Below are 27,872 nucleotides of genomic sequence, written 5' to 3'. Positions count from 1 at the left end.
GCCACTATGGTTGAGAAAACGCCAATTGGTGATGTTCTACGTGGCTCGTGCATAGAAAAATGTACCCATAGAAAGATCATATCGAACAACATAACAAATTTATGGTATCTAGATCCTGAAGTACATATTTTACAACATCGCCTTAGGGAATTTCTTCATAGCCTGTCGCACGCCCAAATCGGCCAGAATCTCCTCTGTTCCACCCAAGATGGCGTCGAACTTATACGTGCGGTGGAACATCTCGATGACCTTGCCCATACCGGTCTGGGTCAAACCACGACCACCGAAGATGTTCGTCGCTTGCTCAGCGATCTCCTGTGCGGCGCGGGTTGCGTGCGACTTGAGCAGACCGATAGGACCACCTAAATGGGTCGCTTGTTCCTTGTAGGTCATGTTGCACATTTGGTAAGCGATGGATTCCAGCCAGGCCTGGTTGGATTCGCAGAGGGAGATCATTCGGGCGAGTCTGTTTATGGTTAGCATTTCATTCTTTCTAGAGAATGGAAAAGGTGGTAATCACTTTTGTCGCATGACAGGCTGTTCAATCAGCTTCTTGCCGAAGACAATGCGCTGGTTGCACCATTTCATGCACTCCTCGACCACCGTCATGGCCATGCGAATCGTACCGCAGGCCATCATGAAACGCTCGTGGTTGAAGTTGCTCATGATGACGATGAAGCCCTTGTGTTCCTCGCCCAGCAGGTTCTCAACAGGAACCTTGACGTTCTCGAACTGAATGTATGCCGTACCGGCCGCGGTCGAGTAGGAAGTCTTGATCAGCTTAGTTTCCACGCCCTCACCGCGGGGGACCAAAATCACTGAGAAGCCCTTCTCGGTCCTGCAGCCCACAACGAAGTAGTCGGCGAACATGCCGTTGGTGATCCACTTCCTACGGTATTGTTAGCAATGTCGCGAGTATTCGATGGCAGGGGTCGTACTTGGTGCCGTTGATAATGTAGTGCTTGCCATCTGGAGTCTTTGTCGCCGTGGTACGCAGTCCAGCCACGTCACTGCCAGCGAAAGCTTCGGTAATGGCAAGACACATCTTCTTTCTGCCCGACAGAACCTCGTCGGTGATCTGGTCGCGAAGAGGGACATTGCGCAGCCACTGCTGAACGGCGGTCAAACTGATAGCCATACCAGCCATGTTTCCGTCGGAGAAGCCTAGCAACCGTTAGCACACAACACCTCGCCACGACAGCAAATGCCGAAGACCAAGCCCACCTCTAGCATTCGCGCGACTCAGCTCCTGCGAAACAATCAAATCGTGGAGATAGTCGAACTCCTTTCCATCAACAGCACCACCCAGCAATTTGCGACCATGCAAATGCTTTCCGGGACCCAAACGCATAGCCAAAATGCCAGCCTCCGCCATGCGATCGATCAACTCCTGACTGATATATGTGCCATCCTTCTCCTTTTCCTGCGCCTCGGGGTAGATATAGCGATCGGTGAACTCGCGCACGGCGCGCTGCAACCGACGATGGCTCTCCTTATAATAGGGGTTCTTGAAGTCGGGACGCAGCCAGAGGGGCTCGGCATAGGGGACTTCGCTAAGGCTGCCGGGTTCACGGGGCGCAATCTCGGGGGTTTCGCCTTCTACGGTTCCGATGCAGAGCTCGTCGCGGTATTTCTCGAGGACTTCTTGACGGTGGAGGTTATAGAACTCGGCGGTCGCATCTTGGCCGGCGACTTGGTTGAGGACAACGCTACCGCCGGGGTGGGCGTCGAGGAAATCTGTGAGGTCGTAGACGCGGTGGTCGATGATGCACCAGACGGAGTCTTCGGTGTTGTGTTTGGCGACCTCGGCGCGGGAGAATGTTTTCGACATGGTGATTCTGGCTTTTTGTTGCTTTCGCCCACCACAATGAAAGTAAGTTGTTTCTGGGGGAGGACTAAAACTCTTTTTGCGGGGAAAGATAGGCCATCCTATAATAGTTTTATAGATTTATATGGGGGAGGAAGAGATGTGCGCCAATCATGGGAACTTCATTACGGAGAAGAATGTACCGAGGCTGATGCCCCTTGCGGTAAGCCGATTTACCGATCGGACGCCGAGTGTATGCGACACCAGGAATATTAAAGTGAGATCTTTAACCGACGATTAGAATATCCTGAATCTGATTTGTCCTGATCCTTGCTCTGTATGCTTCTAATGCGTGACGTCCGACGTGCGTTGTTCAAGGGTCTTTACATCCCTCGTATATCCTGTTCTCGTGGTCAAGAAACATTTGTCTTGTGAATGGGTTTCGCTACCTCGGCTAAACCCGCGTGAGATACTCCTCCTCAAGTTAGATTCGAAGGGGCAAACTGATCACTAATCTTAAGCTCCACCTGGACGATTCAGTCCACGACTCCAGCGATCTCAGATCCCCATCATGCCACGTCTCCATCTCCAACCATGTCTAGGGCCTAGACTATCATGTGCTGATCTCGCAGTCACCTGTCTTCACCTCAACCCTAAATATTCATCGGCCCTATGCTAGAATAAATAATGTGTGTTGTTACCAACGACAAAAGAAATGTATAAACGAGCTAGCTTTCAGAGGATACAACGTGGCAATGCTGGCGTTTCACCCGCAACTGGCCTGCCAACGCACGGTCCAGAGGTTTTTGATCCGTGAGGTTTATATAATACCTCCTGATCTTATTGACATGGCCCTGAAGGACGGGCACGGACCCCATCTCGTATTCCTACCAGTCTGAAAGGTCATTTTCCGGGGTAAAGTTGATGAAGGTGGTAGTAGACTGTCGTATTCTGATGCCACGGGTGATGTCGCATTTCTTCCTGTTGCGTTAGATCGTACCAAGAGTTCTTAGAATTATGTATAACTGTATTTTAATTTATATTATCCTATCTTTGTATAAAGATTCTACTCGTGGCTGCAGATTTATTTAAAATGAACTAAACTAGATCGAGATCCTTAGCTTAAACCTCTACCAAAGTTTATATTATTGTGAAAATTTGCCTTATATAAGGCCAGCGGAGCGAAATTCCTGAAGTTCTCCGAGAAAGGAGGGCCTGCCAACCTCTTTTGGGACAGGTCAATGGTGAACACCCGTCCCAGGGAGTCCCAGGGACTTGGCGCATGGCGAGCTTAAATGGGGTGTCGTGGAGAGTCTGCATGAGATGTCGTGCGGTTTTGGGTTGATGAGGAATGAACTGTATGTTAAAATGGCATTAATATGTAATGAATGTGCATATTTCATAGACTATATCTCAATCGTGAGTGAGTGGTATACGCGATTCTGTGTGTTATAGTAGCAACGTGGAGAAACTATAGTACTACAGCACTGGATAATGTCCTGTGAAAAGTCATAAAGAGACTTGAACTCAACTTGCTCTTATTAATGAGTATACTGTAAGAAAACCACCAAAGGTTAAAAGACAAACGCAAAGTAACCACATGTATCCATCATAGACTCATCGAAAGCATTTTTTTAAGAGATCATCGTGAAATGAGTGTCGAAGGATGATTATCCCTAGCAGAATCCGCCCTGTAGTTCCTTGGACTAGACACTATTCGAGGAGTTATACCTCTGGTAGAGTAGGTAGGATTTCCACATTGAAACTATCCGACCACCCAAAGGAATATCGCTGCCGTTAGATTGAAAACTCATCATCATCTGTTAGATCCGAATCAGAGAGTTTCACACAATACCGTGACGAGCGTTTCGCCGGCAGAACTCGGGCCTTCTTCGAATTCTTATTCATTGTGTTATATGCTGACGAGGCTTGTCTTTTGAGTGACGGTTTGGTCGATGATGGAGCCGTCGGGTGCTCTGTTTTGACCTGCACATGAGCCCCCAGCTCTATAGCCTGTCGTTCCCAAAATTCCAAATTGGTCGCTTCTAGACGCTGCAACTTCAAGTTACAAAGCTCAGTCGTTCTCTCGAGATCGTGTATGATTGTCCGCAGAGCTGAGCTCGATTCGAAGTCCTTCTCCTGGATGGTCCCTTAACCAGATTTCCGTGAAACGGGTGATGATTTGCGGCTGTACCACTTGAGGCTTCGGCGGAGTCTTGTGAGATAGTAGAGGTCATAGCGACGTTCTGGGTGAGCTCCGTAGACTTCTCTATTTGGCGTTAGTCGGGCCTTTCCCATGTGGTTGACATAGGACTTAATATACCTTTAGCTTCTCCAGCTTGCTTTGCCTGTGTTTTGATCTTTATACACACCAAGTCCACTCACTTCCTCTGCAAGTGCTGGAGCGGAGAGGGTCTTTTTTCTGTGCGGTATCTGGGATATTTGGGGGGATTTTGATTGCGATCACGGCGTGGATATATGACTGCGATCTTTGTAGTTGCAACTCAAAAGATAGGTGGGCAGATAGAGGGAAAGATCTGTTCATATGGTGGCTGTCGCGAAGAGAAACACTAGAAACCCACGTGGTGGGGTTTAATTCACTGATAGAGTCTAGTAGAACCTTCAGCGGGATGCAGGGAATCTTTTCTATGACCTATGAGCCCTGTCTTAGCAGTAGCCCAACTGTTTGAAGCGGTCACGACGTTGGCATTGCTATATGCTTATGTCTGTAGCCCGTAATGGCTTACCTTCGCCTTGACATATGTATCCAGGTGTACAACGTCCACTTCGATAGGCATTATTCTATACTTGAGAGCTTTGTCACTATGGGAACGGGACCAATGAATATGACCGACCTTAATCCACAGGCTTCGCTTGTTACTTTGGCGTGTTTTCAATTACCTCTTACTCAACGTCTAGAGGAGGTAATGCTAGCTGTGAGGATAGAATGACTATCGTACTAGATCAATCAATCTATTAACACCTTTGAGTGATAGTAAAAGTATCGTGGATCCTTGCGAGATGGTAGATATATCTCTGCGGCGTTTATCATCCATATTTATACCCACTCGTCTTCTGAGCCGATGGCATCTAAATGAGACTAGGAGGTGAGACTGCCCACAATTTCCAGACACTTGTATTCTTGTATCTAGATCTATAGAGAACAGTCTCTTTCTGTCGTTATCAAAGCAGTGGAACCCTTATCAATCAATATCCGTGCACCGCCAACAAATCAAGTCATTTCGGAAAATCTCACGCCTTCGGCAGATTCTTGCCTTATCGCCTAAACAATCTGCCGATCTCCACATGGAAAAGACATGCCAGGCCCAAACCATAAAAACAATGCATTTAAAAAAGGTATACATACAATAAGCCCTGGTCCGAATACTCCTCACTTCTGCCATGCCAGCAGAAGAACCCCTCTGGCGCAAGATCCTCGAGATCATCCTAGGGCAATGGTTTCTAATCGGCATTGGCATCGTCATCCTCATTGCCTCTCAAGCACCAGCCCCGACAAAAGACCAGGATACAATTGAAACAGTGATTTCATATCTCTGCGTCACAATCATTTTCTTCATCACGGGGTGTACATTATCCACACGCGCATTGATCGAGAACTATAGTCGATGGAAAGTCCACCTCTTCGTGCAGATACAATGTTTCCTGTTCACCTCGGCGTCTATCTACGCCGTCGTGTCGCTGTGCGCAACGAATCCTAATTTCATGGATGATGCTTTACTTATTGGTCTTCTTCTCATGGGCTGTGTCCCGACTACCATCTCATCCAATGTAGTCATGACGCGGAATGCGCACGGCAATGATGCTCTGACGGTAGTAGAATCAACTATCGGGAATTTCCTGGGGCCTTTTTTAACGCCCCTGCTTATTCAGATGTATTGTCTGCCGAAGCCATGGTATACCGATTTTCTTGGCGAGGAACAGGGTAATTATGCGGCTATCTATGCGCGTATCTTTAAACAGATTGGATTATCCGTCTTTATACCTATGGTAAGTAGAGCTACCTGCATATAGAAACCTCAACCAAAAGAAGTAAATCCATCAATACTGACGAAGAAACCCAGTTCATCGGCCAAATCCTCCAACATCTCTTCCCCAAACCCCTTCGCAAAATCTTCACAACCTGGAAACTCAACAAACTAAGCTCAATCTGCCTCCTCCTAGTCGTCTGGCAAGCCTACGACGCAGCCTTCAGCTCAAACGTATTCAATTCCGTAAAAGCCTCGAACATCATCTTCGTCGTCTTCATCTCCATCGCCATGTTCATCGTCTGGCTAACCGTCTCAGTCTCGGTGTCCTTCCTCTGGCTCTCGAGAGAAGACACGGTAGCAGTAGCTTACTGCGTACCGGCCAAGACGCCCGCTATGGGTGTTCCATTGGCGAACCTCATCTTTCAAGGTCTCGATGTTTCGCAGAAGGCGAAGATTCAGTTGCCTATGGTTATTTTTCAGGGTTTGCAGATTGCTTTGGGGTCGCTTTTGGTGCCGGTTTTTAGGGGGTGGTTGGTTAGCAAGGTTTATTCGGTTGATGGGGGTAGGGAGAATGGGGGCGAGTGTGGTTCTTTGGATGTGGAAGACTCGTCGGAGAGGGAAAGGGAGGAGAGGAAGGGTGATTGCTAATTCGTTGTCTGTGAATATGGTGGTGGAATAATGATGATGTTATGATCTCTTTGCGAATTGGTAGACTTGTATATATCTTTGCATTTGTCAGACTAGAATCTTTTTATATCGTTTAAAGCGTGAAGTATAGGCTGTTATTTACGGCAATGATGCTGTGGTGCAGGTGGTGTACTCAATTAGCTTCGCTTTGACGTTTTATACAAACTACTTGCGCATGGAATGTGGTATATATAGACCTGCGAGAGATTTGAATGGTCCACTCTTAATGATGAGTGACTAGTGTTATGAAATCTTAGGACGCAGGGTCACAATAACATATCCCTCGCTGATCGTTCACTGAAAACTGAATTAATTTCTGTACAACTAGAACACTAGCCAAGCTTGGCAAGGCATACATATATACAACAGCGACCTTCAACTCGCATTTATGCTCCCAACATTAAGCCAGCTCAAGACGCAATGCATCGTACTGGACATACACTGTCCCCGGGAGAACCGCCGTCTCGTAGTCCGTGGCATTACGCGGGAGATGCAAGGTGAGCACATTATTTCCAACGTTCAGCCAGTCGGCGGGGAATTCCATGCGCGACCGAACCTGGTAGCAGCTGACAGCAGAGCGGACAATGCAGCTGCTGGACTGGTTGAAACCGACTAACAAAGTCAGCGGCTCCTTCTGCTCGTTGATGTAGCTTTCCAACGCAAGATTAGCGTAGGGCTCAGTCGCGTTGTACACGTCTGTATTGCCAGCTGCGGTCTTGGCGCCGGCTAGTTGGATAGTCAGCGTGGCAGTCTTGCGTTGCTGCAGCTGCTTCTTGTCCAAGGAGAAGTTGATCGTCCAGTCGTGTGTGGTGTCATATTCGACGTCGGGGTTTGCAGGGGTCGGACCGTACACCGACCAGTGCACGGTGTTGAAATCGACGGCAGGGTCGCTGCTGCCGATGGTATAGTTGACACCATTGGGAAAGTCCTGCTGCCAGTCATACGCTCCCCAGTAGATAAAGTGCTGGGGAGGGTGCAATGGGTGTGTTGGGTCTGGTGCGTCGCCGTGGAGGAATTCGCCCGAGGACTTGTCGGGGGTTCCCAGTCGCCAGACCTCGACACCAGCGGACTCCTGTTCCCAAGTCTCTTGCACCTTGGTTACCTTCCCGGCTTGCACCTCGACGCCATCATGCACGAAGTCGCCGAAGATACCGTCTGCAAAGACAGTCAAGCGGTATTTGCCTTCCTTGACGTGGTCCAGTTGGAAAGTTCCGTCCTGGCCCATCTCGGCCCAGTATTGATGCGACGAAGCCTCCACCGAGTTGTCTTGGAAGTATTGTCCGTCAACCGTCAGAATTGCGATGGGTCGCGTTGAACCCTTGGGAAGCTTAACTTGTCCTTGTACGCTGCCGCGCTTACTAGAGGGAGCATACCCGATGACATGCTTGGCAATGGAGTCGTAGAAGTCAGCGTTCCATCCTGGGTCGGCAAGGGTCTCAGCCTCCGATCGCAAATCTTCCAGAGATGACTTAGAGCCCTTTCCACCGTTGAAGAGATAATATTGGGGACCAAAGGTGCGGTCGAAGCCATTGGTGATGTTTGGCGTTCCTTCTCCATGGTGGTTCGACACGAGATAGTTGTAAACGATTCCGTCGACTGTCAGGTCGGAGTGTAAGGGTCCCTAAACTGGTCAGCGGCGCGTTACAAACTTGGATTGATCTGCTAACGTACACCGTAGTATGTGTCCTTGGTGTTCATGACGAGCCATGCTCCATACGTAGTGCCGTTCGAGTTGGTTCCATCGGCATATAAACCGTGGACACTGTTATCTCGCCACACTATTGCAAATTAGCTGATGCAGCATACCAGTATGTTTTAAAGAGGCCCATACAGTTAGAGAAGGTATATTTGGTGAAATACTCCGAGAATTGAGTGTAGTATGCATCATTCGGGGTATTGTTGAAGCGCCACGTTGCATCCTGCACGACAACCTCGTTCGCGATTGCTTCCTTGCTGGGGAGGGGAGCCGTCTGAGCCTCACTGGATGTCAGGTGTGTCCATAGCTCAGTATTTGGGCGGAAGAGAGTTCGAAATTCTTGCAAGTTGCGCAAAAACGGGGTCGTCTCGTTGTAGTACGCCAAGCGGCTAAACGTATGCAGACCGGTCTCGCCGTCTCGGAGGAACCAATATTGCTGAAACTGCTGTCCTGTCGGCGTGTATGTGTCGTTTAAGATGACGCCAGCATATTTTGTCCCAGTCGAATCGGTTCCCTGGACTACCTCCAAACGAGGGTCGGTACTGCCAGCAGTGTAGAAGCCGGAGGGTATACAGTAGCAATCAAGATACGGACCAACACCGGTATTGCCCGATATGGGCCCAAGAAGGTCCTGGCCATCGAGGAAGAGCTCCGAGACGCGACCTTTATCTTTCGCAAAGGTGGATGTCAATCGGTCATTGGCCAGGGTGATTGTACTGTTGTCCTCCGTGACCTTCAGCGCTGCAGATGCAACGGAGGCGCAGGCAGAGGCCACGCCAAGGGAAGTGCGGAGACGCATATTGTGATGGTCAACGTTCTGTAGCTGTCAGCCGAACAAATGGCGCCACGCAACAGTTCTCGTCTTGAGGAAGGGACATTCCGGCATTTATAGCTAGCGTAAAACTTCACCAGCCCCATTACCGGCGGTTATTATCCCGAGAGGAGCTAGTTTATATGAAGAAGGCATGGTGCCACTCCGACCAGGGGCACGAAGCTTGACCAAACTCACGGCCATGTGGACCTCGCCAGACCGACGTAACTTGCGGAGCCCCGGAAACCACCCCGTAAGTAGTCTGGGGCACAAATGCGGGGACTCAATAGCGCACTAGTTTCCACTCATCGGATTGATGGAAAAACCCCTCGGACCACATTCACCCGAGGGCATGAAGCTTGACTAGACAATTTCAGACAACGGTGTGGCCCACGGAGCTTTAATCCCCGCAATCACTGTCTTGCGTAAACCAAATCACTGCAATATAATTTAATTCGGTCGGACATCTCTCGCGAAATTGATAGAGGACCGAACTAAGCGCGGCGAACGCTTTCGCATAATTAACAAAAGAATGTGGACATCACAACTCCAAGTCTGATCGTAAGCTGGCCCTCTTGACTTCGACCTTAGGAGGAAAATCGCCGACCCCAGATATGGGAACAGCTAGCTTTCCTCGCAAGCATGGACGACCTACACAATGAGCCATACCAGGAAAGTCTTTATGATCACCCCTGGGCATTGAGGCGTACACGCTTTGGCCATAGCTCCCGTGATCCAGCTTTATGGAAGAAAGTGATGCCAAATATATTAGCCTCAACTATCACGTCTCGATATAGCGAAGGAATGCATATGCTAAGCGTATACTTTCGTTAATGATGGCCAAAAGTGTATCATGAGGTATATATCGGTCGGAATTGTGACAGGAAGACAGGCTGAGCATTGAGAAACTGCATGTCGATAGGTTGTCGTGGGATATATCTAAGAGCAGATCCACCCTTCAATCGCTGTGTTTCAGTGAACGATGGGATTGTTGAAATGGCTTCCGAAGTCTTATCGTAAGATTATCTATGCCGTTAGCAATCTCCAGCGTGTCTGTGGGTCTATAGCGGAATGAACTAATGGATGCTGAGTACAAGGAAGACCAGCTTTGGGTCGCTTCAAGCAGGGATTAACGTCTGCACCCTTTGATTAGGTACCCGATCGATTGAAAGGGATATCCTATCTCTTCAAAAAGCCTCACGAGTCGTGAACAGTTCTTTCATTTTATCGGGAGCGGCACTTCAATCACCACAACCCGATGCACATTTGATCCACAGAGTCGTAATTAGTGCAACTCTTCACATGCCACATCACCATTCTGTATGATCTCGATCAAAAGGAACATTAAGACCAACATTTGGGCGCCAGTGGGACCAATGATCCTTGCGTAAGCATGCCAAGCCTGCAGCTCGCTGCAAGCAGTTAATAGTTCTTGACAACGAAACAAGGGCCCCAATACTGCGCTGTGCTGGTACATAGATCTGCCTTTCCCGCGAGGAGCAGATTCTTGGAATCGTTGGTATTTGTGAACCAGTAGTTGCGAAACCCTATCTTGTTTATTCCTTGGCAGTAGTTGCCATTCCACTGCGACCCAATATCATAACGCGGAAGTATCTTCTGTCTGCATTTTTCTCCGTGCTTCGAAATCAGACTGTCCACCTTGGAAGATGTCACACATTACTTCAAACCCTGATGAAATGGTGGGGAAAGCGGAAAAAAGTAGTTGGGAAGCGTCTCTCCCTCTCGAGGGCGTATATCCCGCGGTTCCTACCCAGCAGGCTGAAGACATGTCCAGCCACCCCGATAATCCACGTAATTGGCCAATTTGGAAAAAGAATGTTCAAATCCTAATGGTCGCTTTTCATTCGATGGTGGCGACCTTCATGGCTGCAGGGATTATCCCAGCATTTGATTCTATGGCTGAAGAGTATGGCGTGACAGTGCCCGAGGCGAGCTATCTAACATCGATACAAGTCCGTGTTCCTATTACCACCACATGCATATACAAGTTTGAGCCGGAAACGCTGATATATGCCACGACAGATCCTGGTGTTGGGGCTCACACCGTTCCTTTGGAAACCGATTACCTGCATTTACGGTCGATACCACGTGTCGCTGGTCTCCGTTCTGGGTAGTCTGGCCTGCAATATTGGTGGAGCCAGGTGCACAACGTACGGAGCACAGATGGCGACACGGGTTCTCACTGCGATACTCATCTCACCCCCGATTGGCATTGGAAGTGGTGTCATCACTGAGCTCTGTGAGCCTGAAGAAAGAGCACAGAAGCTGGGTTGGTGGACATTGATGACCACTCTTGGGACTCCGGCGGGGCCGTTTATCATGGGTTTCGTCGCAAAGCATATTGGTTTCGAGTGGATTTATTGGATATATGTGATGATAAACTTCGCGCAGTTCCTCGCTTACCTACTGCTGGGCGAGGAGACGATGTATGTCGCCGGGGATGCTGGCGATGGGAAGGGTGGTCCCACGAGCAAGTTTATCCCCCGCCGAATCGATCCACGCCCTCTAAAACCTCGCGAGTTCATAGAGTCGATCTTCCTGTACCGGTATCCGCGAATTTTGATTCCTACGATTGCTCAATGTGTTGTCTTTTGCTATGCCAATACGGCCATCATCGTTGAGATGCCCATCGCCTTTGGCCAAAAGTTTCATTTCGACGCTCAGCAGATCGGACTGCAGTATATTGCAGTTATTATCGGAAGTCTTATCGGGGAACAAGTGAGCGGGCCTATGTCAGACTGGTTTATGAAAGCTCTCAGTCAAAGACGAGGCTACTTCCGACCGGCTGATCGCTTATGGCTTTCGTATATTGGGTTCGCAACCGTCATTGCGGGACTCTTGACATGGGGATTCCAACTGGACAATGCCACATCCTGGAATGTCACTCCCTGTGTAGGTGCGGCTATTGCGAGTTTTGGCAATCAGATCCTGACCACGATTCTCATTTCGTTCGCGGTGGATTGCTACAAGGATCAATCGACCGACATTGGGGTGTTTGTCAACTTCGTCCGCCACGTTTATGGTTTTGTAAGACATATTCAGACCCTGCGATATCATATCACCCACGAAGCTAATATCGAATCCTAGATCGGTCCGTTCTATTTCCCTCCCATGTTCAAAACGCTGAACCTGGGTGGGGCTGCGGGCGTCATGTGCGCAATCATTGGCGTGTGTGCTTTGGGCCCTATCGTAGCGATGCATATTGTTGCCAGTCGTAGAAGTCAATGACGGATGGATTCAACGAACTGTATGGAAACACGATGTATGAACTAGCGTTGATTCACCTTAGCAAGGCCCAGACGGAAGGCAGAACGTCACAGATGTATAAGGATGCGTGCCTCGAAGGCAAGCCTGTTTCCATCGTAGGGAAGATGAGTAATGTGAAACGCTTCCTGATACAGTTCACTGGCTATCTTCACATAGCATAGAGAATCCAGACCAACGCTTTAGTGTAAGTTACTGGGCACACTGTTCAACCATGACATGTCCTGGAAATCCGGCCAATCAAAGCCTTCCATGAAGATAGCATTCATGCCCTCTCCAAAAGACATGTCATCGATTGCATTAGACGCCGCACTTTGTTGCTGATGACTGGCGGATGGCTCATGAGATGGGGGCCGTTCTGACACAACTCTCTCGTAGAGGATTTCTAGAGCCGCTACACATCGGCGTGCGGATGTGCTGTAACTTTGGTACTTCCTAAGAATTTCCAAAGCACAGTTCCAAGACCTTGTAATTGCCGCTTCGGTCACTTCGTCCAGGACTGCGGGACAAAGGTAGCCTGCTATTAAAACTGTGGCAGCTGTGTAAACATCTATTCTTCATTAGTCTCTGCCGAGAGTCGAACATCGGCCGGTTCTTTAACTCACAGAGGATGTTGTACCACCAAGCTGGAAGAGGGCCGGATGAGCCGTCCGCTGGGATGTTCTCGTAAATGAGTTCGATTACTTCTTGAGCTACCTTGACGCATATAGCTGAGCACTGCCAGGCGATTCGTTGGGGAAGTGAATCGCCGAGTGAAACGAGAGAATCAGGGACCGTGATATCGCGAGCTGCACAGTACCTGGATAATATCGGACGAAACAGGAGCATACGGACATGCAGAAATCTATGAAATGAGAAAGTGAGCCACTAGTTCTCACTGCACCATATGACTTAAGGTAACAAAAGTTGACATGGGGCAACCGTACCTCGCTCTAAGAACCACACTCTGGTGGTGAAACACAACATCGGTAGAGCTAGCTGGTGAATACCCCCGTAGATGTGACGGAAGACTTTGGCTCCACTTGGATAGAGCTCGATCAAGTTCAAAGATCGTTCGCTCACCCTGATTATTTTCTTTGTTGAAATATAAATCATACATGTCCTCTGGATTCTCTTCGGGGACAGGTTTGTATAAGCTCAGTAAGATATCGTTCATGATTTCGTACAACTCAAGTGACTTGGCATAGAATGCCATCACAGATGGCTGATCGGCTGGCTGTGTGGCTTCGACGCCTGAAGCTGTCGGAATGTATTCCTCATCCACTGTGGCGGGCAAGGGTACTGATTCACAGGATGCTTTCGATATCATTGCGGGTCGTCCGAATGTCATGGAGATGACTCTACTCAATGTTAGACATTACAAATTCAATAAGTGAGGCACGCCATACCTATCCATCAGCACACATCCGTGCCATATTTTGCGTGCTAGCTGCTGCTCCTGTGGGCTCGGGAGTCGGGCAATAGTTTGCGGAAGATGCAAGCCTAAGCTTTGGGCATTTCGTATAGCCAGACCCGTAACAATCCAACACTGGTGCGCTGAGTCAGTGCTTTGTAGGTACTGCGCCATCAAAAGCAGACATTGAATGAGGGCAGCAGACCCTGTGTCCCAAAGGTTGAACTGGAGAAGATCCTTTGCGCGTGAAAAGAATGCGTCTGCGGATGCCTCGCGCTCCTCAGGGGGTATAAAGTCAGCTAGCTGGCAGGCTAGGGCAAAGATGACGTTAAATGTACACATGAGCATAGATTCGTCACTTTCGAGAGGTTCACCCGTCCAGACCTTCTCATATTCGGCCCGCAACCGGATACCATCAACAAGCGGGTAGAGGGGAAATACGAAAGACCAATAAACTCCCATCAGACTATCTGCCGTCTTTCTCGGTGGGAGGACATAGTTCTGAACGCTAGTAGGTTTTTCCGATCTCGTGCTCATGAGACCTGGGGCATGGGATGCTCCGAGAATGGTGTCTGATGTTCGCCGGTGGGGTGAGGTGACTCTTCTGTCGACGGCCATCTTGATCTGATGCATAAAGCTAGCAGCACTAGAGCTGCCAAAGAAGCCTTGCGTCGGGCGTTCTTCTTCGACCGCACCCATCATTGCATTCACACCGTGCGCTCGTTGACGTGTCTGAACCTGTCCGGGTACATAACCAGCAGTTCTTCCGGAAGAGCTTCGACAAGCACTAGCCGACGGGGAATCGTCGCCTCCACTGGCATCCGCGGGGATACAAGTTGCTATCCGATGGCGATCCTCCGAAACTGACGATGATGGGGTGAACTGAGTTGCTACAGGAGCGCCAAATGATGGCACCGGGCTATATGACAGGGTGGGCGCCTACTGATATAGTCAGATCACCACGAATGGATACTTACCCGCTTGGGAACATATATTTTTAGGGATTCATATGGATATTTGCTTACTTGAACTTGGTCTGAGCTCTCCGGTTCCACACTTTCCACACTCGTTGGTGCCTTTGCCGGAGTACGATGCGGACCCTGTAGAAACTTGAGCCGACTCTCCAAGGTATTAATATAGCTTCACCTCAGAAACTTGTTAGCCTTCAATTAAGCATAACTCAGAAAACCCAGAAATGATGGATGAAGTCGCCTACGAGTGTGGACTTGGCTTACTTTCGCATAGCAAGCTTTTGCTTTCCAGTGTAAACACATTGCACTCCCGGATCTGCTTTTTTCGTGCATGGTCCACACTCTACGAGGAGAGCAAGGTCAGAAATCCGGTATCAATTCCGGTGCGCTCCAAGGCATTCATCGTAAGATAAACATACCGGGTTGTCCGCCGTCACACCGGATCTTCCGAACACGGCATTCATCGCAAGCCACGGCTATTTTGCGCCGCTTGCTCGGACGACCGGCGTCTTTTGCAGCACTCGGAGCTTTTCTAGAGGTCGAATTATCCATGGGGCCGGGTTGTTGAATAAGCCGAAACGACACACTCATGGATGGAAGTGTAAGTGCGGGATGGAAACGCATCCGAAGGGGGAACACGCTTGGCGAGCGGAAAGCTCGGGTGCGGTTCCGGGAGCAGCCTGAGGCAACCGTTCGAATATATGACCATGAGTATCTGCTCGAAATTCATATAGGAGATGCTCCAATGATAAAGCAGTGCACAGTAGGATGAACGGATGTCTTTACATCAAAGCATCTGCAATGGAACTACACACGAGGGGATAACCAATTCATAATAATGACAGTGATATTGAATTTCAATTATTAACAAATGGGCACTCTAGGATGCATAGGCATGCCACAAAGATAAACAGCTAGAGTGTACAGAATAGGCGAAACAAGCCATATATCTCAAATCATTTGTGCACAAATCGCGAAAACGCTGACGATCTTGGTCCAGCGGCGAGGACCAGAAGAGCGACATTATGTCCAATGCTGCGCGGGATTTCGTAGCCAAATGGCGAGGCGATTACAGACCATTGCTGAGAAGGCAAGGAGCCTGGAGGTTGAGGTTGAGGAGGCCGCTCTGCTCCATGTTAGTATCCTAATCAAGAGAAGATACACTGCAATGCTTACCTGGTAGTTGTCGCCCTTGGCGTTCTGCTGGCAGCAACCGATGCTGGTCTGGCATTGCTTGTTGAGGGCAGAAACAAGACCTGTATCACTGGTTAGTCATTGCTAATATGTAAATGTAGATGTCGAAAACTTACCACTGCAAGCGCCAGGCTCGCCACCAACAAGGTTGTTAAGAACGCCACCCAGGCCCTCACCGAGGAGGCCACCGAGAAGTCCCTCGTTCACAGTTGTGGTCTTGGAGGTGTCGATCTGGTCGCAGCAGACGGGGTGGTTGCCCTTAGCACTGCAAGCGTCTGTGAAGGCCTTCTGCTGGGTCTGGTTGATAACCGGGGCGTTACCGTTGCCGGCAGCAGCAGCAGCACCGGGCACAGGAGCGGAACCAGGAGCGGCCATGGCGGCGGTGGCGAAGAGAGCAGCGACAGCGAAGAACTTCATTTTGATGGTTGGGTTGGGCTGGTTAGATGCTTTGAAGCAAATTATTGTAAAGGAGTGAAGCTCAAGGAGTGATGCTTTGCTTGAATCGCTGATTGTGTTTGTGATGAAGAAAGATTTGGGAGGGATCCGATGTCCCTTTTATAACTTTTTCGAGCGAGGCCCAGACATATGCTTTCTTCTGCTTTTAGCATTTAAGATCATGAATATCCCATAGTTGGTGTGGTTAGCTCCATCTCATTTCCATCGCTCGTAAACCCTTGCATAATCATCAGGGGTCTGGCTGGACTATCGACGATCCCCGCATTGATTGGTGCTTAGGATCGAGCCAGGGGCTGGATGGAGCTCCATAGCCTCCACTCAAGTAATATTAGCTCTGCATATGCAGGACGCCAATATCCAGATGGTCCCTTCTTACACCGCAGGAACTCAGTGGGGGCCTATAAACCTAGCTGGCTGTCGCTAAGGAGTGAAATGTGATATATCAGTTCTGGACTTTGACCGCTGTTGACTTTCCCCAGACACGAACATGCCAAGAGATGAAAACCTTCATCTGACAAAAGGTACGCAAGAATCATCTAGGGATACCCTCTTGCAACAATAAAATGACTGATTGTACTGGAGTTTTTGAAGCTTTGTTACGGTAGGGTAATACATTTACGACCCCAGTCTGGGGGCGAACCATACCTTTAATCTTGAACATGGTTCTTAGTCACGTTCTAGCTAATTTCGCAAAGTATTATTGTGGTTTCGTTATGGGGTCAATAGGGTTTGTTGGCATTTCGTTACGCAAATCTATGTACCCGTTTTCCCATCATATTGATATGGAATTTCCCAGGAGCTATATGCTGAATCATGATCCGACTAGATCTGAGACACTGCCTTGCTTGAATTCCGGGGCCGATCTTCGATCCGGCAGATTCATAGCAATCAGGCTAACCTTGTTGTCTCGCCAGCTCATTATGCTGTGTTGCTGTCTCAGTGTCACACTGATCGGTAGTTCCTACACCCGATTGAGCAGCTCGGCTCGAGCAAGACGCCTCTTTCAAGGGCTAAGGCATAGTATATCCGCATACCTGTGTGTTTGAGATTACCAGCGCGAGTCAATCTCCTGTGTAAGTGGAAAGGCGCCTCATTCCTTATAGATCTCTGTATTATTGGCTATCTTATCCAGAGCTAGCTTTTCTCGCTACCTAGAGTTGTGGGCCCGATTAGTAGCCGGAAGAACCAACTTTCCAGATCACTTAGGGCCGGTTATCAGCTGCCGTCTAGAGTGGACTTATCTAAATCATTTTTCTTCGTTTCAGAGAAGAATAGATTATAGGAAAGCCAGGTGGTATTTGGAACTGCGAACAGAGAGAATTGATGTTGACAAGGTCCAAATAGTGGATATCAAACACTCTCAGCTCAACTTTACCATGATATGACTCCGTTTCTTTGAGTAAACCTGGTAAAACTGGACTTATACTTATTCTCACTTTGTTAATAGCATATATACCTGCTCATGGAATAGTCTAGTACATACGACCATAGGGTGTGGAGAACAGGGCTTCCCGTCCGCTCAGCCGTACTTAAGCCACACGCCGGGAGGTTAGTAGTTGGGTGGGTGACCACCAGCGAATCCCTCCTGTTGTATGTAATTTTATTTTTTGTACATCTCTCGAAGAGAGAGGTGTGTGACTTTCTAGCTTATACTGTAAGTTGTAGACAGTTGGTACAAAGACCGATTGATGCCCGGAATTTGGTTGAACCCGTACTCGAGATGCGCATCCTGTTGCTTAGGATGTAGAAAATCTATAGCCTAACTACAGCATCCGTAATTAGTTTAGATACAATGATTTGTCAGGAGATATATACGTTCAATCCTTCTGTAAAACCTAGTTCACTTCATCTGATATACTATCGTCTTTGGCACATCTGGATAAGCTTATCTTTGTTCGTTCGGATATCAAAGTCGCCAAATTATTATAATTACTTCTTCAAGTCACGGGTCTATCTTTCCTAATCATCCTAATCAGTAATCACTGTAAAAGGTTTACAAAGTATGTCTAGATAGGATGATAGGGTTGGTGAACACCTGTACTCAGTCTCCATATATATATATATGAGAACCAACTAAGCATATACTAAGCCCATGTTAGGCTCCCACCCAATCGAACAATCAGGATGCCCTCTGATACGAACACCTTATGGCGAACATACTCAGGTCCCGTTCTTTCTAATATAGCACCGTTTAGTAGACCTGATCACTTTGCTTCATCTTCTTCAATTTCCTCTGCGGACTCTGGCTCGCCATCAGACTAGAATACGATCGCCAATCACCTTCCTCCTAGGGCATTATGACAAGAGCTTAAAGTCCAAACTGCACCTTATCTAGCATTATCTTTACACGTTGTAGAAAGGAGCGTATATGCTCCGTATATCTGATCAGTAGAGCTCACCCCATTTCGGTCACAGTGAAGGCATGCCAGACCTGTCATCGGATGTTCATCCGATTAGCTGGAAGAGTTGCAGTGCCCACACCAGGTTTCTGAGGTCAATGCAGACTTTGACACCGCTTGTGATTCTAGAGCTGTATACTAACAAAATTGGAGATCGCTATTTGGAATGATAATGGTCGCCTGAGCTGCATTGGACATAGAGGGAAAGAGCTCAAAAGGGTAATAGAATAATCGCTAACCTGGTGCCCAAAGTGACATGTGATATGTCTTACAATAGTTGATGGAGCCCCTATACAATGCATAGCTATGGAGACATATTGAGGAAGGAAAGATGTAGTAACATGTTTGCATACTATTCTAGCTCACTACGTAGAAACAAGCAGTATGAGGGTGCGTCTGACTAGACCCCGGCAACAAAGACCTCACTTGTACTCTTCTACGAATCTCATACTACATTCCAATCCAAGATCACCTGATGGGTGTTGAGGGTGAAAAACAGTGCTATTGTTCAAAAATAAATCTCATCAGGTGACCAAGCTACAGCCCTAAATCATCCAAAGATATATCAGAAACTTCAATCCCCAAACAGCAACCCACAGACCCAGCCCCCCAAAAGCCGAAGTGCCATAAATCAGGATAGTCACTACAATGTGGGCCTAGAATCCCCACACAAAGATCCCGCCAAAATTTTGAGATACAGTCGGTAGTCTGGGCTCCGACCAATTTCCTGCAAGTTAAGTTACTCAAAAAGCCACTGCCCTTGAACTAGAATGAGGTTGCCGATCACTGGGGTGTCTTGGGTGAGGGAAATACTTTTTAGGACTGTTGATGTGCTGTATCATATTCAGGGGGCTGAATTGATTGAACGTTCGTTCGTGCAGCGATATTATAGGTTTGGGTATTACGGGATAAAATTAACCTCGCGCGTTGGGTTGACACGGAGTCGATTATGGATTACCGGATCTGGAGTTGTGGAGAAAAAGGTTGGGGAGGTGAGGGAGCTAGACGAACACCCCTTGCATATCGGCTATTGAGCGGCGGTTCCTGCATTGGAAGTCAAGGCCAAAGAGATAGTGATGTACGTTTGGTTATTTTTATTTATTTACGGGATTTGATTTTTTTTTGTTTCCGTTTTGATAAATCTCTCCAAAGAATAACTGAAAATCATCTGCGCTACAATTCTATCGTATATTGATATCTAGACTGCAATATCTCAGCTACAACGCCAGTAAAAGAACAAAATGAACCATGATATATGTATGGCGTACGCCACATTGACCCGAGATGCGCTCGAAACAGCAATACGTCACCAGCTGAAAGACTCCTCGATGTACCGGACCCCTTGATAACCTTGCCGCATGGTTCGGTACACCGCAGTTCTAACTTCATCAGCCATAGCAGGGGGACCGCACATCAACACAGCAGCTGAGCAATCACTGAGCTGCGCTTCATGAGCGTGGCCTAGAACAAGGGCCTGCAGATCAGGTCGCCCATGACCAACCTCGATAGCCTTCCCCGAGAGTTCTTCGCGTAGCGTTGAGTATGCGTCCGAATCCCTCGCTGCAGTGGCTGAGGTCACGTAAAATGAAGCCCGGAAATCATCTCGAGCGAGGGCTGAACTCAGTTCTCGAGTGGCGACTTCTCGGACGAACGCCTCCTGTCGACTCGTCCAGACTAGATGGATATTTTGGATGCGGGTCGGACTTTCCGCTTCATCTGTGCTGCTACATCTGGCGAGATGGTCTTGGATGTACGGTACCGCTGCGGCAATTCCTGTCCCGCCTGCGATCAATAGGATTGATTCGTATTCCCACAGGGGGAACTGTTCGCCATAGGGGCCTTCTAAAAGTATCGTTGTATCCAAAGTCCGACCGTGCGATTGTACGCATTGTTGACGGAGATGGCGCGTCCAGCCGTCGAAGGGTCTGATCCAGAAGACAAGTCGCAACCTCTGCGGCTCATCGAGCGATGGTACATCTTCTTGGGGAGTCCGTGAGCCAGACGAGCTGTCGGAGAGTAGAGGTACCTGCGTCACATCTACGGTGTTATCGTCCTTCGCGAGTGAGGGCGTTTTTATCTGGGATGTAGGAAGTCCGGTCTCGTAGGACCATGACCCCAGAGTAAATGGATGGTTTTCCCAGCCCGTAAACCGGAACGGCTGGTAAAGATAATAGTATTGCCCGGGCGTAGGCTGGAGTCGACTAGATCCGGGGATAACCTCTAGTCGAATGACATCAGAGGCCTCGTCATAGGTTGCTGAGCTTTGTGTGTATTGGATGCTTTTTCCAACATTGGTGCGTACATGGAGGTTATAGTAGACTAGTCGGATCATGCGTAGCAGTCTGTCCGCTGCCCAAAAGCCGACAGCAGGCCATAACCATATCCAATACTCATGGTCTTCAAAAATGATCGTATGACTGTCACACACATTTGTCAGAAAGAGCTATGGGAGCTACGGGCAAGTAGAATTACGTACTAGAAGCAACCGACCAACGCTGCGATCGAGAAAAGGATGTGTAGCACGAGGAATGTTTCGTATGTCCTTCGACGGAACCATTCGATGGCGAAGGGTGACACCAGGATCATTGCGACCGTGCCCTATGCTACATTAGTTCAGTGATGTGACTTTTTACAACGATGCACCTACTATCGTTCCCCAGAGGAGGTACGGCTTCTGAAGCTTCTTCCACGCATTACCGTCTATACATCATGTCAATGAATGAAGTGAGGCACTGATGATTGTACTTACTCTGAATAAACAAAACCAAATAGAGCAACGTGTGAACCACCGCCTGGATGGTCGCGATCCAGGCAATATGGCGGTGAAACAGGTTGAACGTGGCGAAGCTCCAGCCCGTCGCCCAGATGAAGACATTATTACGCCCTGCAAAAAGCCATATGAGAGGAATATTGGCGAATGAAAGGATGCCGGTGCGGTCCGCCACGTAGCGTATAAGTTGGGCGGAGATTTGGGGCCAGCTACATAAAATGTTAGTACGATATCGCACAGAATATTCTGGTCAACGCACTATATATTGTCGGAAAAGATCCGGTAGCTCACAGAGGATAGGACAGAGCTGAGCAACCAAAAAAGAACAACAATGATTGCTTCTACACGAGTGGGAAATGTCCACCAGAGTAGATATCGACCTCCCGATGGCAATGGACTGGAGGTAATGATATAGGTCTGTATCCAGTGATATACAGTGGCAAAGGGCGTATATAGGATACGTGAGAGTGCAGATCGGCTGACATCTACGCGAATGCGCTTCGATAGTAGTAGATATTGAATTAACCGGTGGAAGATTCCAATCGAGAGAATGAGTGCCCAGAAGAGATATCCGGCAAGGCTGTGGGCGTTAGTTAGGTACGAGTGGATATTCAGAAAAGCGGATTATGTCTTACCCATAGGCGGAATGGGTCCAGACCTCAAATTCCCAAGTATCCTGTCAAGCTGCGGTATTAGTGCGAGAGCGTGACGTTGCTGCCGAGATACCTACTATTGTTCGGAATGTACGATGATAGAACGAAGGCGAGAGGAGAACAGGGTAATCAACTGGCTCCGACCGAGAAATTTCACCATAGTCAACCGTTCTCATTTGATTAATAGCATCCTCGGTCAGATTGGCGGCCAGAGCGTCTCGTGGTATTAGATTAACATGGCCGAACTGTTGACAGGAGTATTGGAGCTGAGCGAAACCTGCCGCTCGCTCAGATGGATCGCAGAATACATCGGCAGCAGCATAGATGGAGGTAACTGTCCACGGATTTTGACAGCGCGACCCATAAAATCCTCGAGGGACTTCGGGGGGTGTGGCAAATGGAATATACCCACACGCTGTGTACACTGCCGTCACACAGCGCTCGTTGACAGGAGAAACCTTGCTGTAGGTAAACGACGCATATAGCACCAACAATAGCCAGGCTTGGAGCAGCATGACTATATCAGAGGTAGGAAATGCCCGAGGGAAGGAGAAGCAAAGGAAGAGACGTTAAAAGTAGCGGGGCATATGACTGATCCTCCTAGCGTGATCTGACCAGCCAAGCCATACGAAGGGATTTTTGGACCCACACGAGAAAATGCACTGTTAGCTTGAATGGGAAATGGGAGGAGGGGAGAACATGGGGAGACTTGGATGTATCTAGATACACTTGAGAATCAAAAGGAGTCCATCAAGAGCCTCGCTCCAACGAACTCTAGACTGATTGAGATGACTATCGGCATTATCTGATGGCACTTCTCTCTCATCATCGGATCGATTGACCCTGACCGCTTTATCTAATCTGATCCTCCATCTGATAGCAGCGCTGTGTGCCGATTGGCCGAGGTGCGAGGTGAAGTGGAGCAAGCACAGACACCTGACACATCAGGCCATAGCGGAATTGATCGTTGCCCCAGGCATTAATCACTCATACAATGTTAAACTTGTCTTGTTGCGAGATACCTGGAGTTAAAAAACAATAAAGCTCAGATATATTAATTGATTTCTTGATTGACAAAAAGAATACTAAAACCATAGTAATGAAGAAACGACTACTTGTCGCAGAAGAAGAGAAAAACCTCTTGTTGAGAGCAGAGAGCATGTCACCAGAAGCCTAAGATAATACAATGGCGGACGAACCCATAACCTACAGTGAAATTGACTTGTTTCCTGTTGATATAATTGTAGAACCGAAATTCAAAGGTTAGCGACAGAAGCACTACTGGAGAGTGTCCTCATATTCCCTAGTTATGCTTCGCATGGGAGAAGGTTGAGTGGAGTGTTGTCGATTGTACATTTTCTGAACATGGCCGATGATGGCATTATTATCCTCCCCAGTTTTCAGGCTAATCATCCTGATAACGCTCTGTAGGGTGGGTAATCTAACCATGGGTTAGAGACGCTGTTAGAGATTGTTAAATGTGAATGATCCATGGACAAGGTGAAGCTGGTCCACTCATATTGCAACACGAATTCCATGTGCTTTTTGTCAGTAACGGTCCGAAAGACCGATTATGACGAGCCAGAAACCCCTGGAGATGTCTTTATTGGAGTTGACGTGCTGATGCGAATTCTGTACGCTTCGGTTGAAATCGAGTACCGCTTTGAGGTATGCCATGGTCTTTACCAAGACACAAAGTTGAAAAAAATAAAAAAATAAAAAGTTAATAAATAGTAGAAATAAAATTAAAATTAAAATTAAGAATAAATAATGGAATAAATTAAAAAAGAACAAGAGAGAGCGAGACGGACAAAGACGTTGGCCTTCGGGGATCTTCCCGGATGACGTTATTTTGACGGAAGTCTCCAAGCGCATACTCATATATAACATCCATTGCTTCTGTCAATACGTATGTTCATGAAAGCTGTCCCAAGAGCATTAAAATCTAAGATTCAATAGTCTAAGTCAGTTCATATTACAATATGGTGAAAGGCGACGTTAAAGACAAGCACGGCGATACTATCCATGAGGGTGATTATGTCTTTACCCGCATTCGAGGTGGCTCACACCAAGGGGAGGTATACTCAGACCCTCCTGTCTCATAAGTCTTGAGATATGAGACATAGACTAATGCGTACGCTAATATAGGTCGAAAGAATTGTCATGGACGAGCAGGAAGCCGAAGAGGAGGGTGTCAAGAACCCCCCGAAGGTGAGATGGTCCCGACTTTGTAGAGACTTTGTAGAGGATATTGCTGATATCACCATTCACACTATTCAGGTCGTATTTCATGATCAGCGTGGCAAGAAAGTCGCGCATAATCCAGAGACCCTAGAAAAGATGGAACATGAATAGGAATATTGTGGACAAGAATGTATTCTCTTCTAGCTTCCCATTACCACTTTGAATCAATGTGTAACTTGTATGATTGTCTTGTTTTATTATAATAGAAAGACTGAATTCCCTGCAACCAATGATAGTGCGAGACAACGTGGAAGTTGAGGGTTGATTGCTATGACATCACCCTTACGATAGGGAACTCTTCTACTTCCACTTCTACTTTCATATCAATATTTATCCACCTCTTCAAAGCACATCAAGACCTTGAATCGCCTTGGTACTCAACGTATGCAATAATAAAAAAGTGGCCTATATAGCATCATGCCGGGCATTCTCGATTACCTACAGCAGCTGGTCAATATCGCTGTCGCATTCATCCGGCAGCTACAAGAGCGCCATGTAGGGTGGCTAACGTTCAATCGCAAGACGGGCGAATTCACACGCGAGCAGCAACCACTTTTGAAGAAGCTCAAGATCCTTCTACTATTTAATCCGATCACGGAGTGGATAGATCGTACACATCTTCTCCGGCTATGGACTCACGAAAGGAGTCTCAAAGCGGGTAGGTTGCGCAGCACCTCGATCAAGATTGTCACAAGTCATTAATTGAAAATAGGCATAATGGAAGGGCAACCGCAGTCACATTCCGAAATCAAAAGCTTCATCGAGTTCTATAAGATCGACATGTCCCAGTTCGAACCATCGGACCCGGAGGCTTACACGACATTTGAGGACTTCTTCATCCGGAAACACGCACCCGGAGCGCGACCGATATACGACGCTGACGACCCCACCAAAGCGGTCATAGTGTCTGACTCGCGGGTTGTAGTGTATCCGACGGTGGAAGCAACGCGCCGGTTATGGATCAAGGGTAACGAGTTCACCATCGCCAATCTGATCCGAGACGCGGATCGCGCAAAACGATGGGAGGATGGAGCGGTCGCTAGCTTTCGTCTAAGTCCCCAGGACTACCATCGGTATCACTCTCCCGTTGAGGGAACGGTGAAGTGGTTCAAGGCAATCTCCGGGGATTATTATCAAGTCGATCCGGTGGCTTTGCAGAGCTCGGTTAATATCTTGACGGAGAATGCACGGTGCTGTGTCTGTATTGAAAGTAAGGAATTTGGAGACGTTCTGTTTGTGGCCATTGGCGCGACGGACGTCGGCACCGTTGAGTACGTCTTCTGGAATTCTGCGATGTGTCGTCTGCTAACCGCTGATATAGAATCCATGAGCACATTAGGGAAGGACACCACGTGAAGAAGGGTGACGAACTTGGATTCTTCCAGTTCGGAGGATCGAGTATCATCGTGGCATTTGAAAAAGGCCGGATTCAGCTAGACGAGGATTTGGAGAAGCTCAGCCACCAGAGAATCATGGTCGACGTTGAGGTTGGGATGAGCATGGGTCGCTCCACAAAGTCTAGCCTGTAGTGAAACAGATTTAGGGAAGTATCGGCTGACGGGTGTTCGTGTTTTATTTCTGCCTTCCGACGTTTAAGAACACATACCAATCTGTTCTTTTTAGTCATACTATGTGTATTCAATCGTATAACAGTATATTTACTTGAAATTGGATCGTAGTAGTTCTCATCTCTTGTCTGCTACCACGTGGGATGCCATTTCGGGTTTAGAGCTTCATTCTTTGGAATATCAGTACTCCTCTCTATAATCTCTACAGATACAATCAGATTGAAGCGGTAAGCGAGGAATCTCTAATCGCATTGTCACCGCTATGCACCTCAACAGTGAAGGTAACCGTCGATGTCCGATCCAAGAGCTGTACCATGACATACAGTTCCAATGTTGAGGTTGCATCCTTACGTTCCTTTACTAACTTTTTTCCATCTCCCTTATGGGGTTACCTAAGCAGTGCCCTGATAAGCACTATGGGCTAACTTATAAGTGGCTGTCCAATAAGATACTGGGACTACTTATACGATATCAACGCCTGGGTTTCCAGGAGATCCCAACGAATCATAAAGAAGCCTTATGGCGGCGAAGAAAAGATCAAATGTTTGAATGTTGCTCTACTGTGACCTTGGGAGTTTGTCGGGTCCATCAATACCCATTAAAAGAATGAACACAGCTTCAGGGAACCAAATTGGGTTCCGTCAAACTCCAGGTAAGGGAATATCTGAAGTTTGCTAGGAAGCTGGGTGGGGGGCATGATTCTGTGGCATGTAGGTGATAATATATATGGCACACGATAGCTTGCCACGCGAAAAACCCGTCATTCAACCGGATTATATAAGGAGACGTACGCATTACAACAACCACTTGAATGAGAGCTACAGAGACAATCATATTTCCAATTTTCCTCATTAAGCCTTGTGCGTCTACCTTACCGGTCGCGTGCTCGCTGCGAGTGCGATCCAGATAAGCGACAAGCAAGAAACCGATGACCCATTGCTCCCATGCAACCGAGACTACGAGGTACTACCCAAAGCTGCGGTGCCGTTGACACTAGTGAGGATAGAGAGTTTAGAGTGGTTGCTCCGCCCGCGATATTCAGGCACAATGGCAACACTACAGCTCTGGACTGAATTAATTTATTATCATAATTTAGTTTGAAAAATGACGTGTTATATGAGTACTTATCTCGTCATATCAATGAAACTTTCCGTGGGTTGTCCGAGTGGTTAAGGCTGGCCTTAAGATCCAGTGGCATTTGCTCAACCGCACCACCATTTTTTCGCTTTTTTTATTCTTCAGCATATGCGGCGGCGTATGTACAGAGTATATCCAAGTAGTCCTACTCCCCTCTTTTCTGGCAGCTGATGCCGTGCCTTGATGGTGGATCTTCCTGTAATCGGCCCCTAGGGGCTGAACACTTGATGATCAGTTTGATGATGAATGATGCTGCTGTAATTCTAAACGGAAGAAGTAAGCGCTTGACCGCCAAGCGCTCCGCTTTCATAAAGCCGGCAGACCAAAAAACGGTGACATTTCCATCCAGCGATCGCCTCCAGTTGTCCGACTCCAATAACAATCCCTCGTTGCTATGACAGACACGTGGCGTCGATGCATTCATCTTAGCCTCCATCAGAGTGATACCTGGAATTGCAACATGGCTATACTCGCTAAGGATCATGTTGACTATTTTTAATCTGCAAACTGTCCGCCGTGCGCCATGCGGAGATCATCGGACTCGGTCTGCGGTCGGTTCAGGCCTCCTATATTCCCGATGGGACCAATGAACGCTCAATCTCAAGTCTTTTCCAGGGGAGCTATTTGGCGTATGCATGCTTCTTTGTCCTGGCCTTAACGTTATTGGTTGTTGTGTCGAGAGTTGGAGAGGAATACGAGGCAAGATCGGCATCGCACACCCGCACTAGGGTTACTTCCTAGCGTCGCATGCCTGTCTTATCTTTGCCAATAATAAATCTGGGGTTGGATGTGACGGTATCGCGACGACTAAT

General features: G+C 47.9%; 11 protein-coding genes across 11 annotated transcripts; 4 read left to right on the top strand and 7 right to left on the bottom strand.

Moving 5' to 3' along the window:
• Positions 1 to 63: 63 nt before the first annotated feature.
• Positions 64 to 1,954, bottom strand: F9C07_2282970 (acyl-CoA dehydrogenase family protein). The gene is made up of 4 exons (XM_041292388.2): positions 1,225 to 1,954; positions 939 to 1,164; positions 521 to 889; positions 64 to 466 (listed from the first exon to the last, which is right to left on the bottom strand). The coding sequence occupies exons 1-4, from the start codon at positions 1,829 to 1,831 to the stop codon at positions 130 to 132; spliced, it is 1,539 nt and encodes a 512-aa protein (XP_041145636.1). The 5' UTR covers positions 1,832 to 1,954; the 3' UTR covers positions 64 to 129.
• Positions 1,955 to 3,867: 1,913 nt separating this feature from the next.
• On the bottom strand, positions 3,868 to 4,605 carry F9C07_2105925 (uncharacterized protein; the record flags this gene model as incomplete). The annotated part of the gene is made up of 3 exons (XM_071509000.1): positions 3,868 to 4,076; positions 4,193 to 4,460; positions 4,555 to 4,605. The coding sequence occupies 3 exons, from the start codon at positions 4,603 to 4,605 to the stop codon at positions 3,868 to 3,870; spliced, it is 528 nt and encodes a 175-aa protein (XP_071366253.1).
• Positions 4,606 to 5,209: 604 nt separating this feature from the next.
• Positions 5,210 to 6,444, top strand: F9C07_3315 (sodium bile acid symporter family protein; the record flags this gene model as incomplete). Its single annotated transcript, XM_041292371.1, has 2 exons — positions 5,210 to 5,815; positions 5,890 to 6,444. 2 exons carry the CDS (start codon positions 5,210 to 5,212, stop codon positions 6,442 to 6,444), a joined length of 1,161 nt encoding a protein of 386 aa, XP_041145634.1.
• A 439-nt stretch (positions 6,445 to 6,883) lies between these two features.
• Positions 6,884 to 8,978, bottom strand: F9C07_3314 (galactose mutarotase-like domain-containing protein; the record flags this gene model as incomplete). Its single annotated transcript, XM_041292386.1, has 3 exons — positions 6,884 to 8,104; positions 8,155 to 8,261; positions 8,315 to 8,978. 3 exons carry the CDS (start codon positions 8,976 to 8,978, stop codon positions 6,884 to 6,886), a joined length of 1,992 nt encoding a protein of 663 aa, XP_041145633.1.
• Positions 8,979 to 10,687: 1,709 nt separating this feature from the next.
• F9C07_2256123 (major facilitator superfamily domain-containing protein) lies at positions 10,688 to 12,334 on the top strand (the record flags this gene model as incomplete). Its single annotated transcript, XM_071510114.1, has 2 exons — positions 10,688 to 10,969; positions 11,034 to 12,334. The coding sequence occupies 2 exons, from the start codon at positions 10,688 to 10,690 to the stop codon at positions 12,096 to 12,098; spliced, it is 1,347 nt and encodes a 448-aa protein (XP_071366252.1). The 3' UTR covers positions 12,099 to 12,334.
• A 123-nt stretch (positions 12,335 to 12,457) lies between these two features.
• Positions 12,458 to 15,263, bottom strand: F9C07_3312 (putative C6 transcription factor; the record flags this gene model as incomplete). Its single annotated transcript, XM_041292375.2, has 7 exons — positions 12,458 to 12,825; positions 12,881 to 13,119; positions 13,202 to 13,615; positions 13,664 to 14,607; positions 14,694 to 14,808; positions 14,904 to 14,982; positions 15,059 to 15,263. The coding sequence occupies 7 exons, from the start codon at positions 15,261 to 15,263 to the stop codon at positions 12,458 to 12,460; spliced, it is 2,364 nt and encodes a 787-aa protein (XP_041145631.2).
• Position 15,264: 1 nt separating this feature from the next.
• On the bottom strand, positions 15,265 to 16,411 carry F9C07_2282967 (conidial hydrophobin RodB/HypB). Its single transcript, XM_041292364.2, has 3 exons — positions 15,950 to 16,411; positions 15,816 to 15,895; positions 15,265 to 15,765 (listed from the first exon to the last, which is right to left on the bottom strand). Exons 1-3 carry the CDS (start codon positions 16,248 to 16,250, stop codon positions 15,709 to 15,711), a joined length of 438 nt encoding a protein of 145 aa, XP_041145630.1. The 5' UTR covers positions 16,251 to 16,411; the 3' UTR covers positions 15,265 to 15,708.
• Positions 16,412 to 19,830: 3,419 nt separating this feature from the next.
• F9C07_2155271 (FRE family ferric-chelate reductase) lies at positions 19,831 to 22,824 on the bottom strand. Its single transcript, XM_041292363.2, has 7 exons — positions 22,189 to 22,824; positions 22,094 to 22,134; positions 21,718 to 22,038; positions 21,438 to 21,667; positions 21,336 to 21,388; positions 21,165 to 21,286; positions 19,831 to 21,105 (listed from the first exon to the last, which is right to left on the bottom strand). The coding sequence occupies exons 1-7, from the start codon at positions 22,624 to 22,626 to the stop codon at positions 19,995 to 19,997; spliced, it is 2,316 nt and encodes a 771-aa protein (XP_041145629.1). The 5' UTR covers positions 22,627 to 22,824; the 3' UTR covers positions 19,831 to 19,994.
• A 1,264-nt stretch (positions 22,825 to 24,088) lies between these two features.
• F9C07_1492379 (uncharacterized protein) lies at positions 24,089 to 24,751 on the top strand. The gene is made up of 2 exons (XM_071508153.1): positions 24,089 to 24,189; positions 24,260 to 24,751. The coding sequence occupies exons 1-2, from the start codon at positions 24,094 to 24,096 to the stop codon at positions 24,464 to 24,466; spliced, it is 303 nt and encodes a 100-aa protein (XP_071366251.1). The 5' UTR covers positions 24,089 to 24,093; the 3' UTR covers positions 24,467 to 24,751.
• A 21-nt stretch (positions 24,752 to 24,772) lies between these two features.
• F9C07_2231969 (phosphatidylserine decarboxylase) lies at positions 24,773 to 25,884 on the top strand (the record flags this gene model as incomplete). The annotated part of the gene is made up of 3 exons (XM_041292368.1): positions 24,773 to 25,013; positions 25,068 to 25,626; positions 25,677 to 25,884. The coding sequence occupies 3 exons, from the start codon at positions 24,773 to 24,775 to the stop codon at positions 25,882 to 25,884; spliced, it is 1,008 nt and encodes a 335-aa protein (XP_041145627.1).
• A 1,321-nt stretch (positions 25,885 to 27,205) lies between these two features.
• Positions 27,206 to 27,544, bottom strand: F9C07_3307 (uncharacterized protein; the record flags this gene model as incomplete). The annotated part of the gene is made up of 1 exon (XM_071511089.1): positions 27,206 to 27,544. One exon carries the CDS (start codon positions 27,542 to 27,544, stop codon positions 27,206 to 27,208), a length of 339 nt encoding a protein of 112 aa, XP_071366250.1.
• Between the last annotated feature and the right edge of the window lie 328 nt (positions 27,545 to 27,872).

The sequence above is a fragment of the Aspergillus flavus genome, chromosome 4 (assembly GCF_009017415.1).
Source record: "Aspergillus flavus chromosome 4, complete sequence".
NCBI classification, from domain to species: domain Eukaryota; kingdom Fungi; phylum Ascomycota; class Eurotiomycetes; order Eurotiales; family Aspergillaceae; genus Aspergillus; species Aspergillus flavus.
This window is presented reverse-complemented; position numbering and strand designations above follow the sequence as displayed.